This window comes from Mesoplodon bidens (genome assembly GCF_964165515.1).
Source record: "Mesoplodon bidens genome assembly, chromosome: 8".
NCBI classification, from domain to species: domain Eukaryota; kingdom Metazoa; phylum Chordata; class Mammalia; order Artiodactyla; family Ziphiidae; genus Mesoplodon; species Mesoplodon bidens.
This window is the reverse complement of record NC_138165.1, coordinates 33,112,931-33,129,510: the sequence shown is the minus strand read 5'-3', so window position 1 is coordinate 33,129,510 and position 16,580 is coordinate 33,112,931. Positions and strand designations below refer to the sequence as shown.

At 33.6% G+C, this 16,580-nt stretch overlaps 1 protein-coding gene across 1 annotated transcript in view; it reads left to right on the top strand.

Moving 5' to 3' along the window:
* The window catches only part of SCN2A (sodium voltage-gated channel alpha subunit 2), an 89,705-nt gene that overhangs the window by 49,535 nt on the left and 23,590 nt on the right, over nt 1-16,580 (top strand). Inside the window, exons 17-18 of the mRNA XM_081241808.1 lie at nt 3,108-3,587; nt 13,279-13,399. Coding sequence (XP_081097934.1) covers nt 3,108-3,587; nt 13,279-13,399 — 601 coding nt within the window. The remainder of the gene's footprint in view (nt 1-3,107; nt 3,588-13,278; nt 13,400-16,580) is intronic.

Sequence of the window (16,580 nt, the reverse complement as noted above, 5' to 3'; positions counted from 1 at the left end):
AAAAAGATACAGCCTATAGAATAATAATTTCCATCTATTGGCATAAATTTAAATTCTGTACAGTAAAATTTTTTTTTTTAATTTTTGAGTGCATTGGGTCTTTGTTGCTGTGCACGGGCTTTCTCTAGTTGCGGTGAGCCGGGGCTACTCTTTGTTGTGGTGCACGGACTTCTCACTGTGGTGGCTTCTCTTGTTGCGGAGCACGGGCTCTAGGCACACGGGCTTCAGTAATTGTGGCACGTGGGCTCAGAAGTTGTGGCTTGCAAGCTCTAGAGCGCAGGCTTAGTAGTTGTGGCATATGGGCTTAGTTGCTCCGCGGCATGTGGGATCTTCCCAGACCAGGGCTCAAACCCATGTTCCCTGCATTGGCAGGTGGATTCTCAACCACTGTGCCACCAGGGAAACCCTAATTCTGTACATTTTTTTAAAAATTAAAGAATCTCCCTTTTTTTTTTCACTGTAAGTTAAAAAATATTCCTCCTTTTGTGATATCTTGGATATTTTTTCTGGAGTAACTAAGGTAGTAATAGTATCTGTCATGTTTACCACTATTAAGGAAATGTGTTCATATCACATTTGCTTAAATAAGACTGACTGAAACTGATGCAGTGCCTCCTACAATCCTTCCTTCTCATCCTCACCAGAAAGGGTAATGTCCCCCAAAGACAAGCTGTCATAACCTCCTGTTAACACATATAAACTTCTGTATGGTGCTCCACCACGAGAAGTGTGAGTAACCACTGCCTAGTCCACAGACAAGACAGAGGTTTGGCCACAGACTGCTTTTCCCCAGGCTATTATTCTTGGTTTGCTAACACTATGGCCAGAAACCCTCTTATAGGTTCAAGGCAAGTGCTGCAGAAGGAAAATATGATTTTTTGAAGTTTACCACTTCTAGAAGTAGCCACCACAGTCTCGTCTATGTCTAAGAGAAGGTGGAGCATTAACACACAGGAGGGATGTGAAAGTTTTGGGTTCTTCTCACCAATTAAGAATCAGGATGGAGGGACTTCCCTGGAGGTCCAGTGGTTAGGACTCCACATTTCCACTGCAGGGGGCACCTTAGTTCCCTGGTTGGGAACTAAGATCCTGCGTGCTCGAGGCACGGCCAAAAAAAAAGGATCAGGATGGAGACAGTATTGATACGTGCAATATATTTCAATCCTGAACCCCAAATGGAAATTATTATTCCAAGAGACTGGGGGACGTGTGAGTCATTTTCACTCAATGAGCTATCAGGTCTGCCCATGACCACGTGTGAGACAGGTTTCCAGGTTTCAGTCCCTGAGTAAGCTAGTTGAACTGTATTCCCTTAAATTGCCTTTCATCACAACCAACACCTTGGCCAGTTGTTATGCAGATCAATCCCCTGTGGTAACAAATGAGCCCTAGAAAAAGAGATTAGCTTGCTTACACAAACATTTCCAAGAAAAAAAGATAAACTGAAAGATAGTATAACAGAGGGTAGGTTGTATCATAGTATTAATAACCGTGATAATAACAGCTAAACTTTCTCAAGGGTTTACCCTGTGCCAATAGCTTTGTGAGAGCCACATGGATTTTCTAATTGAATCCTTACAACAATCTTGTAAGCTTAGCACTGGGAAAATTGACAGAAACTGGATTCATACCCAACATTATAATTCTAATGAGAAAGGGGAGCAGGCCGTATAGATATAACAGTAAATGACACAAGTAGATACCTGTTCCAATGCTTTGAAGAGGAACTATAAGTTGGATCTCACTCTGGGGAGGTTGATTGATATTTGTCAAGAAAAATTTCCTAATAGAAAAGTTCATTAATAAACCTTAGGAAATCAAATCTGGAAAAAAATTATGGTACCAAAATTCAGTTTTATAACGGATAAAACCCAAATGTAGCATTTAATTTTTTTCTCTTGCATCTGTTTTCTCATCCAAAAAGTAAATTCAAGGCAAATCACAATAAAATATAACTTTGTTGGTAAATTTCTGATGTGAAGGAGCAGGTCTTAGTATGAATACTAGCAGACGTGGTATAGCAATTGAAAGATGTCAATATAGACTCACAGAATTATGTGCAGTCCTTGTTGGGTCTTATAGGTTTTTACCTTTCTTACCACAATTGGTTAGACTAACTCGTACTGGTTAGACAAAGGAACTCTGAACCTCATTAGCTTATTGGAAAGATAGGAATATAGCAAGAATGCAGCATCCTTTTCATTGGAGTTTTACTTAAAATTTTTCCTAGGATTCCTCTTCTGTACTATTTACTTTTTGTCTTTAGATCCCTTCAGGTCCATATCCTTCTCTTTTGTTCTGTATGCTTGAATAGTCAGGGACTCATGAACATTATCAATCAAATTCTGAAAAAGATTATATTACTTGGTCTTGTGCCTATGGGAGTACTCTGTTTCTTAGTAAATTACCTCTTTTTGAGTGTACACAGTGGATTTATGGTCACTAATCTTTTCACTCACTCATATCAGTGGGTCCTATTTTTGGAGACCCAAGTTATAGGCTAATTAGTGGTCTCTAACCATTTCTTTATAGTATTTCCAACCACTGTATAAATCTAGTAGCCATTTTTTTCTGAACCAAAAACTGGGAACTTTGATCTAGCAGTAGGTATATATATTTTTTAGACAAGTTATCTAAAGTACAAAAATTGGTACAAACACATAAAAATAAAATCATATTTAAATATATTGGAATCATCTTTGGCTTCAGGAATAAAACTGTAATAAATTATCAGTGTCCTGGAAAACCCAAGTTACATGGGGAAAATACTTAACATCCCAATAAAAGGTTTTTTTCTTTTTCACTGTATAGTTATCTAGATAGCTAAAATTTTAAATTTAGAATTAAACTTAATATAGAAGTTTTACACAACAGTGGTTTCAGTAATTTTGCAATGACTAAAAAGGAATTAGTGTTAATAGTATTATTTTATATTGACCAGGTACTTATTTCATTCACCTTTTTTTTCCCCAGGAGAGTTTACCATAAACTAGAAAGAATACCTATCAGCAAAAAGTGAGGTGTAAGAACAGTTTTGGAAAATTTGTAGTTCGGAGCAATAGAAACAACGGAATGTTTTGATCACCAATTTTCCTATTGTGTTTTAGGTTCTGAACCTCTTCCTGGCCTTACTCTTGAGTTCATTCAGTTCTGACAATCTTGCCGCCACTGATGATGATAATGAAATGAATAACCTCCAGATTGCTGTGGGAAGGATGCAGAAAGGAATTGATTATGTTAAAAGAAAAATACGTGAATTTATTCAGAAAGCCTTTGTTAGAAAGCAGAAAGCTTTAGATGAAATTAAACCTCTTGAAGATCTAAATAACAAAAAAGACAGCTGTATTTCCAACCATACCACCATAGAAATAGGCAAAGACCTCAATTATCTCAAAGATGGAAATGGAACTACCAGTGGCATAGGCAGCAGTGTAGAAAAATATGTTGTGGATGAAAGTGATTACATGTCCTTTATAAACAACCCCAGCCTCACTGTGACTGTACCAATTGCTGTCGGAGAATCTGACTTTGAAAATGTAAATACTGAAGAATTCAGCAGCGAGTCAGATATGGAGGAAAGCAAAGAGGTAGGAATTGCTACGTCAGAAGATATTTTGGTGTTATGTATGCTCTAAACTATCAGACTTTTAAAAATTATATTTTCTTTCTGTAAGAAAATAGGAAATATCTATTGACACAATTTCTATAGCAAAGTTGACGATAGATAAATTGACAGTACCTTAATATATAACTAGACAAATGATATGTTGAATCATTTTTTCAAATATTCACCATTTTGAATTATTGATAATATGAATATTCAGATTAATATGAATTTTTGAGGATTTTAAATAATTTTTGATTTGTGAATAGTGCCTCAGTTTATACACTTTCTTCCTTATAATTCTCCCACAATGGTGGTTTTTTTGTATATACTAGAACAATACTTGGTGAGAGGGCAGTTCCAATTCTCATTTTGCTACATTCTTGGCTCTTATGGAATAATTTATAAACTATGATCTTATTTAGTTTTCACAGGCATATTTATTAATGGAAGTATGATTGGGATATTGGCTTGATATTTACATATAGTTTCATGTTTCCTGAAGTAAATAATTTTTTAAAGGAAGTGAAGGTAGTGATGAAGAATCAGGTTGAAAATGTTTTTAACCCTACTGAACCCAGTACATGCTCTCTAAACAAACAAAAAGCCTTGATACGTTATAGAATGTAAAATTCTAAATTTACCAACTACAGTTAAGAGTCTTGGTAGTTTAAAGAATTCTTTGATTTACTAGAAGAGTATAAATACCAGGGTATGTTCTTGGTTTGTTTATAGGTTAATAAGCACAGAGTTGGGAATAAAGAGAAGAAGGAACTAAAACCTTGATGTTTAACTACACAAAAATGAAGACAGAATTCCCAACAATTAAAGCTTGCATAAACAAATAAAAATAACAATGAAAAACAAAGATTCATTCTTTTTTGTCATTTGAAGTGATTGGCAGGGAACAAAAAGACCTCTATTATTATTCTCATCCTAAAAAGATGATTTGGGGGAGTTTGAGATGCTGAAGGGTACAATTTAAGTAGTGCAACAAATTCACAAAAATTAGGGATCAGTTAATAAAATTATGAGCAAAAATATATTTCTAAGAAAGGAACCTTAGATATTTCAATCAGTATTACTATATTTATTCTGTAAGATTACTGAAGAAGACGCTATTTCCATTTGTTCTTGTTTGTAAGATAAGTAGTATTGCTAATTCAGTGATTACATAGAAGTAGATGTTAAACGTGAAATTCAGAGAAAGTTTAAATATAGGTACTAAAATTAGCATATAGGTAACAAGGCCATAACTACTAGTTTCACAAAATAACAGATGAGATTAAAGGGGAAAATTTTAAAACCTTATAGCCTGGGACAAATAATTGCTGTAATTAGTTGAACTCAATTGTTCACTAATAAGATCATTATTTTAAAACTGACTAATATCTTAAGATCTAGTTAATAAAATGTTGGATAAGCGTATTTGATTGGGCTATGCTGAAAGGGTGGGGACTAACTTCTGGCATTGTATATTACTAGAAACTAAAGTCAGCATTTGGAAGATAGAATTCGGTCATTAAATTTTAATATATATTCCCCTCTCATTATTTTGACATTATACCTAATAGCAAATATCTCCCTTACAGTACGGAAGTCAATTTTTATTTTTAGCTAGTAAAAAATATATTAACTAAGAATGAATTATGGAGAATCAAATGTTGAAGCCATCAGTCAATTTAAACTTCTGGCTGAGGATCTTTTGAGGTATGGTTAACTCATCATCCAGTCTTCTTAATTTTCAGAAATTTTAAAGCCTCAGACTTCTCCAAAGGAGCATGTATTTTGCCTCATCTCAAACCATTGTGTTTGGCATTAGAGAATTATCTAGTTAAGGTGGGGCTTATAGAAGGAAAAATCCAAACTCTCTTCCCAGTTTCTCTTGTTACCATTAAGCTTTTTCATCTGTTTTCTGTTTGAGTTAGGTACTCCAAAGTAATATATGTCAAGTCAATACTTTGGAATTGGAGGCAGAGAACTAATCTGCCATTTGAAAGTAGACAGAATTATTTTATTGCTTTAGCTGTAGAGTCCTTTCAATACTTTCCCATCATAGTGATTGTTACTTGTGTACTAAAATTTATTATTTGGTGAAATTTTTAATTATGGCTTTATATCAAACTTCCTAAATATAAGCTCATAGACAAATAAAGGATTAGAGCAATAGTCTAGGAAGGAACTATGTGCATGTTTTAATTTTTTGGTATTTTACCTTGTAACTCTACACTAGAAAACAAAAGAGAACTGACATAATTATTCAAGAATTGCAAATATTCCCACCTCAGACATCTTTTTAGTGTCCTGACTTCAAGTTAGTTTTGTCTGGTCATTTTCTTAACTGATAGGTTTGGATTGTGCTGTTAAATATCACATGTGGAGTATTAATAAATGGAATAAGGCTAATTGACATTCTTTTCTAAATGATTTGAAAAATTAAAGGAAAAAAAAGGAGCACCTTTTAATTTTTGGAATGCCTAATGAATTCCTTTTTATAGGGCAAGTGGACCCAGAGGTTGTTTAGGTGTTTGAACTAAATCCTCTTCTAGTTTATCTTTGCCAAATTTGTGTGATTCTTTGACAGCTTTCTGTAGATTCTCTAGAGTATATTATTTTAAATTCATATCTTAATTATATGTTTTAACTCATGTTATTTTGACTATATATAATGTAATTCCTTTCATACTTTGTGATTTTGAATGATTGATTTTTCTTATAGAGTTTTAATAATGTTGAAGCCGCAATGATTATTTTTCAAAGTGAAATTTACTAGTGCAATATGGTGATCTTCACTGCTTACCGTTCTTACTTCTCACAGGGGTAAAATCAAGCTGGAGCCATCAAGAATGCAGCTCTGGTGTTTTTTAACCAGCCAGAGGCTCGTGCCACCACTTTTACCCAGGTTACCTAAGCAAGTTGTACATATATAAATACAATTAGTTTCTAAATGAATTTTGACTGGCCTGCATGTTACTCAGCTACATTCCTTGCCCATCCATTGGCAGTAAAATAAAAACATGCACAGCTGCTCTTACGCTGAGTCATAAAGCATGGTCAGGCAAGTCTGGCAACCCTAACTTTTTAAAAAAAATGAGTTAGCTGCTAATTTTCTTACATACATTTTTATAGAAATTACATTCAATGAAAAGTAAAAGTGCATGCCTTTATGAATTATTTAATTACCATTTAACATTACAGAGTTTTGAACATGCTAAGGGTCTAAAAGGAGAAATATAAGATACTCTTTGAAAAACTCTGGCAGAAAGCTTTCTCTCCCCTGCCCTTTTCTTAAATAAAGCCCCAATGAGTGTACTTTGTTGGTATTTTTTTGTTCAGTGTCATATTAAATTTTTCTGAAGGGTAATCTGCAAATTAAAGCAATCCCTTATTCATGTGCAAATTTCCTAAAGGATGTTTTAATGTGATTAGAATGTAAATGAATTGGAATGTTATGTTTTGGCTGCTACCAGCATGGGTACAATTTTTATCTGCTTCATTTCAGAGAAAATGCCATCTCTCTATTTAGCACTTTACCAAAAGTTCTTTGTATTTTGAATACAATTCCCTTGGAGAATCTGTTGATATACCCCTAAAACTCTTGAGAATGAAAGAAAAGGAAATACATTTTATACACCAAAAGAAAAGGAAGGAAGGAAGGAAGGAAGGAAGGAAGGAAGGAAGGAAGGAAGGAAAGAAGGAATGCAGTGTTATAGGTGGTATATTCATTCTGAAAAGAGATCTGGAATCCACTTTCTTCATCGTGTTGCTCCTCTGTACTTGGTGTTTTTGTCTCTCTTTTATTTCATCCAGACCTGCTGGGAAACTTTCTGTTGAAGAATATTATTTAAATATATCATGCACTGAAAATTCATACAGGAAGAGAATCAGTGTGAGCTTTTGTTCCTTTCATGTTTATTAAATGAAGGGACCTCCTAGTCACGCAACTAAGGCAGTGAATGTAACACCTTTCTATGGGCTCCATTTGGAGGACCTTTCATTTCCTGTTGTTGAAATCACAGTTTTGTGCTAAAATATATTAACCAAATTGCTCAACCCAATTTAATTATTTTCAAGAAATGTTAATTAAATGTTTTGTGACTTAGATGCAGTTTCCTCTCCTTCTACCATTAAAACTGTAAAACAACCCTAACATAAGCATTTGCCTCTTTGGAAGGAGCAATAATCATGCCATTTTGGGAACATTCTTTTATTTCTTAGAACAAAATATTCAGTCACTGGCACTTTACATTCATGAAAGATAATGCCTTATATTGGAGGAATGAAACCAATATCATTGGTCATATAAAGTGAGACCCAAGGTAAAAAATGCTCACAACTAAACACAGATACATACTAAAAACATATACACAGGGACTAGAGAGAATTATTTTTTCCTGTTATATATTAATTCTTCAGAAAAGTGTGAGATTTGACTCCTTAGGATAACGGCTTGTTTTTCCTAGTTTCTTATAAAGAGGTAAGTTAGTTTTCTTATTCTCTGAGTATCATTTTCCAAGTTCCTGTGTAGATAGGTATATGAGGGAAAGTGACAATCAGGAATATCGTCTACCAATATTTAAGAGATTTAGCTGGAGTAAGTGTGGTGGAACACAAACTAAGGAGAACTGATGCAAATGACTTCATTTATTCTCACCCTCACATTATTATACTTTCCAATTTCCTTGAATATGTCTCTGGCCAGAAAACATTGTCTGCTCCCTAAAAGAGTAGTATACTGAATTCCAACACAAGGGGTAGGAAGGGAGAGAAGGATGTGTAGAGATGGTTTGGGTAAGCAGTGGTAGAGTGGTTTCAATAGAAACCCATCTATAATTTTATACTGGAGAATGTGTAGTCTTCAAGGGAAAGTTTTCCAGTGGGATAGTGATTGAAGGATAAAAAAAAGCTCTAAATATCCTTAATGTAAGAACAAAATTGACCAAACATGTGTCTTTGGGGCACTGGTAATATGCTGAGGGGTAGGTCAGCACAACATAAGGGTTACTTTTGCCATCCCAAGAAATATTTAAGACCCTGCTATTTATGGATTATAGAATTTTATAATGTATCTATTATAAAGACAAAAATGATTATCTGATAATGTAGTATGATGATAATGATAGTTTTGATTTTGCCTTCTTCCTTATTAAGAAGAGCAGTTCCTTTCTAGTATTAATGTATCACTTTGGCCTTAGGCTTATCCCAAAGTAAGCATAACCATCACTTTCATTGTTTCGATGTTAAGATTTTTCATGTAAAATGACCTAGAGTTCTTTAAGTACAGATTAGGATCCATGTGGAACAAAAGATTGCCATTTGTGGTGACCAAAATAGTTAGATATGGAATATTTGATTTTATCTATATTTGAATTATCTCTTTTTTTAAAAAAAATCCTATTTCTTTTATTGACTAAGTTTAGAATATACATTTTCCCCAAAATATATACAATATTTACTAATTACATTTTCTCAAAAATATATCTTAACTTCATAATGAGAAAAAAAAACTGTGCCTTTGAAAAACTTAGAAGTGATGTTTTCCCTCCCTTTTTCTGTTGTGATTAATTATTTTCAAAAAGACTTTTACTTTCTGAAAGAAGGACTATGAGTTTGGCATGTAGATGTTTAACAATAGTTTGGAAAGTAAAAAAAGTATAATGTTTAAAAATGCGAAGTGAAATACTGTGTGTCTTGAAATTTATTTATTACATCATTAAGCAAAATATGATTCTGCCCTGTTTAACTCCTGTGATTATAATTCCCCAGCACTTAGAGGAATCCAGCAGATTTTCAATAGTAAGAGCCCTGTAACATGAAGTTTTCACTAAAAAAAAAAGTTCAGCTAATATTTTCATCTGAAAATAAATGATTGTCAATGCCAGGCATAGCAAATAACAGTTTGTTATTCCTGTTTGATCTCTTGACTATCCTGACATTGAGGCAACATCCATATTTTCTTAAAGGTTGAGTAAGGAAGGGCTGTTCTAACAACATCATTCAGTCCACTTGTCTTCCAGCAAATAAGCACAAATAATAAAAAAGGAACCTAAACATCTAAATTTTACCAAAGGGAAGAATAGAACTTGAAAATAAAAAACTGGTTCTATTTCTAAGTAGTTAATAGATTTGTCTCTTACTCATGTGGCATTTTACAGTGAATGGTGCCTAGATTGGAGAATTTACAAATAATCTTTATTTGAAAAATTTTCTTTTAAGTATATGAGTACTAATAATTCCATAAAATGATGTGTATTTGATAATTCTAATTGGTGAATTTGCACTGTAGTTAAAATTAATCATAATTATGACCTTATCTGAAGCTGAAGTTTTATATTCTTAATTTGATTCATTTGGTTTTTATTGGCTCTTTATACATTTTAACTGTTTTCGTCAACATATTCTATGATATGATATTTGCCTCTTATGTGATTTTAAGAAAGTCATTGAATTGATGTTATCAAGAAAGATTTTATAAATCAGAATTTCTTGCCTATATCTCAGGCTTATTGTTTAAAGTAAACTTTTGTTTATAAAATATCCCAACATATGTTTAGCTTCACTCTACATTAATACATATAAAGATATGAATATAAGAAACTAATACTAAGTTCATGGTCATGAAACATGGGAATCAACAGTATCCCAACACTATCTGGAACCTACAATGTTTAATTACATATCACATCTACTAAATGTTTTAAATTGATAAAGATTGGCTTAACTTATGGATCATCAAAGAAATTTTCTAGGAATCCTAGAAAAGTGGGGTACAGAAGACCTAGAGTCCAGCTACTGACTCAGTATGACTTTTGACAAGATGATTAAAGCCACATTTCCTTCTCTAACTAGACACTGGATTGGTTGGTGTTGAGGATTAATGTGTACCCTAGATTTTTTATTTGTAAACCGTTATTCAAGTAATAAATGTGACAGGTAGATCCTGTGCTGTTCCACATCAGGGAGAAGATGGAGAAGGATGAGATATTGCCTTTCCTTAGAGAGGTTCCATTCTTGGCTGGGATTGTAGATCCATGTACATAGAGTAGAAACAGGAAAAACATTGTCAAAATGAGTCTGTCTTAGTTTTCCTGACTCCAGAGTTAAAGTACAGTTTACTTCATAGTGTCATCATAGTTCTGGTTAATTGGAAGCCTGATGTTTAGACAGCACTTCAAATTCTAAGGGTTGTTGGTCATTACCTACACAATTTAGAATCTTGAAGGATTTGTGTTTCTCTGTACTAACATGATAATATTATGTGTATTCCCTTGAATGTAAAAGTAAGTATTAGATAGGAGATGTTAGAAGTAGTTAGTGGAAGAATAAAATAGTGCATGCATTGGTCATTCATTCATTTACCCAATGAACATCTATTAAACACAAACATTGTGATGGGTCCTAGGGATGCAGAGATGGCAAAAGCATGATCTTTGCTTCGAAAGATTGTCTGGTGAGATACATCTTCTAGAAAAGCAGAATACTTTTATGTTGTACTTTTGAAAAAGTAATGATTTGACCTTTAAATATATAAATGTTTGGCTTCAATTAAAAAGATATCTATTAATTCTATGTCAGTACTAAGGCACTGCACTAAATGAAAGGCATTGTAGTTGATGTTACAGAGATCCTCTGGAAAATTTTGAACGAAGATTCCCTGTAATATGTTGTCTGGTGACTTCTCCCAATCACTGTCAAGGACTAGCCTTCATTCTGTTATGAAGAAGATCATTCATTCATTCATTTTTTTAAAAAAAAATTTGTTGAGTACCTGACGTGTAATATAGCCAGAACTGATGCAGGCTCTGATGCAGTCATTTGCCAATGTGGAGCGCCCTGAATATGGATTCTCATTTACCTCCAGGTCATCCCCCAATCTGTAATTGCAGTGTTATCCTTTTTCCTAAAAGGAATGTTTTCCATTTGTTATTGTGGGCTGTTTGTAGTTAGATTATATATGACCAAACTTCACTTATTCTGATTACCTATGTCACGTTTCAATATCCAGTAAATTATAAGATCAGTATTTTCAGGTCCCTAATGTGTAACAGCTTTATGTGAATCGATGGATGGGATTGATAGGATAATTTAGCCATTTCTTAGTCAATTACATGTTTATAAACACAGCTACACTTATCAAAGAAAGAGTCTAATCAAAAGATGAAGGACAGGAAATTAGAAAAAGTCATATAATATTTCATTTTAAAACAAAATATATTCAAATTTTAACAGTAAAGATATTATCATTGAGTATCTGTCTAGTATTGTGATATACTTGGTGAGTAGAAAAAGAAATCAACAAACTTCAGGCACCTTATAATATATAATCCTTGATTTACGTAGTTTGGTTAGATTTAAAAATAATCCTGAACGAGTTCTAATTGAGGATACATATATAATATTCATGCTTTTATCATTAGTATTGTTAAATTACACACACAAAAGCATTTTCAAGCTTATCTATAGCTTACATAAATATTTTTACTTTATCAGCACCACTATGCCAAGGAAATATTTTATATAAAGAAAATTATTTTCAGGAAATAAAGGAACCAGCTTCCTCCGGAAATCCATAGAATCCTTAGCCCAAATGTTTCCAGTACTGACTACAACATCTATTTTAGAGTGGGTTCAACATATTTCAATGTGCATTTTATCATATGCTTACCTCATCCCCTTTATAAAGTAGCTCCTATCAGCTCAGCCATTTCCTAATGTTATGTACTAATGGTAATAACATTGTAACAGGTCTGAGAATGCTGTGGCCCAAACTACTCTGATTCCATGTGGCACTCATACCTGGCCCTGTGTCATTCCTGCAGCATTTTAAGACCAGGTTAAAGACTGGATCCCTTTATTTATACTGATCCCATGAACGACCTGACCTGGCTAAAGTTTGTTGTATTTCAAGATTTAAAACAACTTCTTTCTATTATATTTTTCTTTTGGTGGTATTTGATTTAACCTAAAGGAAAACAAAACAACAACCAAAGATTCATTTCTGCCTTTATTAACCGGAGAGGTAAGAGTGCCAGAGTAACAAGTAGTTTCCAAATGCACAATGAAACACAGGAGTGCATTGGCCAAAGAGAATGCAAAATATCAGCTCTTGCTATAAAGCTAACAATGTGCTGCTCTTTTCAGAATTAGAAAACTATAAAATATATTTAATAACAACAAGTGGTATATGTTTTCATGTCAATGAAAAGTGGGTAAATTTAGATTGTTGCTGTTTATGTGCATTTGATCAAATCTTTTCTGCATTTGACATGAAAATACACTCATACAGCTTTTGTTGGTTGGGTCACAATTTTAGAATAAAACAAACTAGACCATTTGAAAACTAATTTACAAAAGCAAGATCACAGACCACAATACTACTCTGGCAGCTTACGTAAGCTCTCTGCATGATTTTATTTCAGAATCTCTCTCTATACAGGAGCTTAATCAAAAATTAAGTTGTTAGCACCATATTTTTAAAGGAAAAAATTTTGTGGTGCTGTATCTAATCTTGTGACCCCCACCTCTACTAAAGCGGACTGGCATTATGTTTAAGATATTCTTAAATTACAGATCAAGGAAATGAATACAGAAGACTTCAGGGCACGCCTTTGAAATTTTTATATTGTAGATTAAAGAAAATATTTTAAAAGCTTTTCTGTGGAATTGATTTTCAGAAGCTAAATGCAACTAGTTCATCTGAAGGCAGCACTGTTGACATAGGAGCTCCCGCTGAGGGAGAACAACCTGAGGTTGAACCTGAAGAATCTCTGGAACCTGAAGCCTGTTTTACGGAAGGTGAGGAAACAATGTGTGTACGCTCATTAGACTTCTCTGATCTAGCCATCTATTCTCTCCCTCCCGGGCTCGCTCTAATCGTCCATATCTATCCAACAACTGTTCCTTTACTTGTCTGTTCATTGCTTTTTCTATATCAAAGATGATTTTTGAAAAGGTAAGATTTAATTTATGTAAACAGATATTCTATTTTTGTGAATCCTGTTCAACTTTAAGAAATGCTGTTAACTATCTGGGTTTTTTGGTGGCCTTCTAGAATCTTTGATAGGAGAGAAAGCCAAATCATACATCTCTCTCTTTAGCTTTAAAAAAAAAGAAAAAAAATTTAAATCAAAGAAATAATTTATTGTTTACTGTTTTGTCATGTCATAATGGGTATAAATTGATTAATGTACATTTCAAACTGTCCATGAATAACAATTACCTGTATCTGTCAAGGTCAAATATTTTTTATTAGCTCTGAATGCTACTATATTGTAGATAATGAAATGCCAAAATATACTGAGTTACATAATATAGGGCTCCATGCCATTGGAGTAATACTAAGAGGATTTTGTGAAGAAAACTAAAATTATGTTATTTGAGGTATGCATCAGTTATCTCTTGAACAATAATGTTGTGTATCAAACCACCCAAAACTTCTTATCATGTAACAAAAAAACGTATATTTTTGCTCACAAGCCCATGGCTGGCTAGGTGGTTTTGCTGATCTTGGTTAGGATTAGTCATACGGCTGAGGTCTTAGATGAGACTGCTGCCTGACTCAGCTCCATCCACACACTGGCCCAGGCTTTTTCTCATAGCGAAAGCAAAGGAGCAGGAGAGGAAGGCTAAATGCCAAGCACTTAATCCTCCACTTACATCAGGTTTGCTTCTGTCCTGTTCACCAAAGCAGAGTCACCAATCCAGATTTAATGTGGGAATGCGCTACATACAAAGAGGCGTAAAAAATTAGTGCAATATTACAGAGTATGAAATTCCTTATATTTCTTATATAAATCACTATTGTAGGTACAGAACTTTTCCTCTAAAGTCCTAGGAATCACTTCATTCTTAACTCATTTTTTTAGTTAACAGCTATTTAACAATTCATACTATGTCTTAGACCCAAATTCAAAAGTAATTGCTTAAGCAAAAGTTTATTTTAATAATAATGACTGTAGTAATGCTATTTAATTGCAACTAATTCTAAAAGTGTTTCATTCATTTTCATTTTATTTAAGAACGTTAAAGCTGTTTTAATTTAGACTTAAGCTAACTTTAAAAATATGTGATTATACAAATGTTAGAAATCAAAATTGAGGTCAATAGGTTCAAGGCTTTTGCAGATGATTATGTTACATACACCTATTGCTTTTGGACTTAAATGCATTGGAGAAAACATTTATATATTAATTGTCAATTTTTAAATTATTTCAGAGGAAGAGCTATTTGTTCAGGATAAGTTATGAGGGAAGCCACTTTTCTTCACTATTTCCTACAAAATTCTGCACACGTTTCAGTGACATTGATTATGAAAAAAATTATGACTTTATGAAACATTTAAGTGGTATATCACAAAAATAATTTCTGTAGTATTAGTTATTACTCCTTCCCAGACAATTAGCTTATTTTTAGGGTCACAATATATGCATAATAATATTTATGGTAATATCAACATTTGTCTTTTCTCAGGGTATATGCCCAGTAGTGGGATTGTTGGGTCGTATGGTAGTTCTGTTTTTAGTTATTTAAGGACCCTCCATACTGTTCTCTATAGTGGCTGTATCAATTTACATTCCTACCAACAGTGCAGGAGGGTTCCCTTTTCTCCATCCCCTCTTCAGAATTTATTGTTTGTAGATTTTTTGATGATGGCCATTCTGACCAGTGTGAGGTGGTACCTTATTGAAGTTTTGATTTGCATTTCTCTAATGGTTAGTGATGTTGAGCATGCTTTCATGTGTTTGTTGACAATCTGTATATCTTCTTTGGAGAAATGTCTATTTAGGTCTTCTGCCCATTTTTGGATTGGATTGTTTGTTTTTTTGATATTGAGCTGCATGAGCTGCTTGTATATTTTGGAGATTAATCCTTTGTCCATTGATTTGTTTGCAAATATCTTCTCCCATTCTGAGGGTTGTGTTTTTGTCTTGTTTATGGTTTCCTTTGCTGTGCAAAAGCTTTTAAGTTTCATTAGGTCCCGTTTGTTTAGTTTTGTTTTTATTTCCATTTCTCTAGGAGGTAGGTCAAAAAGGATCTTACTGTGACTTATGTCATAGAGTGTTCTGCCTTTGTTTTCCTCTAAGAGTTTGATAGTTTCTGGCCTTACATTTAGGTCTTTAATCCATTTGGAGTTTATTTTTCCACATGGTGTTAGGAAGTGTTCTAATTTCATTCTTTGACATGTAGCTGTCCACTTTTCCCAGCACCCCTTATGGAAGAGGCTGTCTTTTCTCCATTGTATATTCTTGCCTCTTTTATCAAAGGTAAGGTGGCCATATGTGCATGGGTTAATTTCTGGGCTTTCTATCCTGTTCCATTTATCTATATTTCTGTTTTTTTGGCAGTACCATACTGTCTTGATTATTGTAGCTTTGTAGTATAGTGTGAAGTCCGGGAGCCTGATTCCTCCAGCTCTGTTTTTCTTTCATAAGATTGCTTTTGCTATTTGGGGACTTTTGTTTTTCCATATAAATTGTGAAACTTTTTGTTCTAGTTCTGTGAAAAATGCCATTGGTAGTTTGATAGGGATTGCATTGAATCTGTAGATTGCTTTGGGTAGTATAGTCATTTTCACAATGTTGATTCTTCCAATCCAAGAACATGGTATATCTCTCCATTTGTTTGTATCATCTTTAACTTCTATCATCAGTGTCTTATAGTTTCCTGCATACAGGTCTTTTGTCTCCTTAGGTAGGTTTATTCCTAGGTATTTTATTCTTTTTGTTGCAATGGTAAATGGGAGTGTGTCCATAATTTCTCTTTCAGATTTTTCATCATTAGTGTATAGGAATGCAAGAGATTTCTGTGCATTAATTTTGTATCCCGCTACTTTACCAAATTTATTGATTAGCTCTAGTAGTTTTCTGGTAGCATGTTTAGGATTCTCTATGTATAGGATCATGTCATCTGCAAACAGTGACAATTTTACTTCCTTTTTTCCACTTTGGATTCCTTTTATTTCTTTTTCATCTCTGAT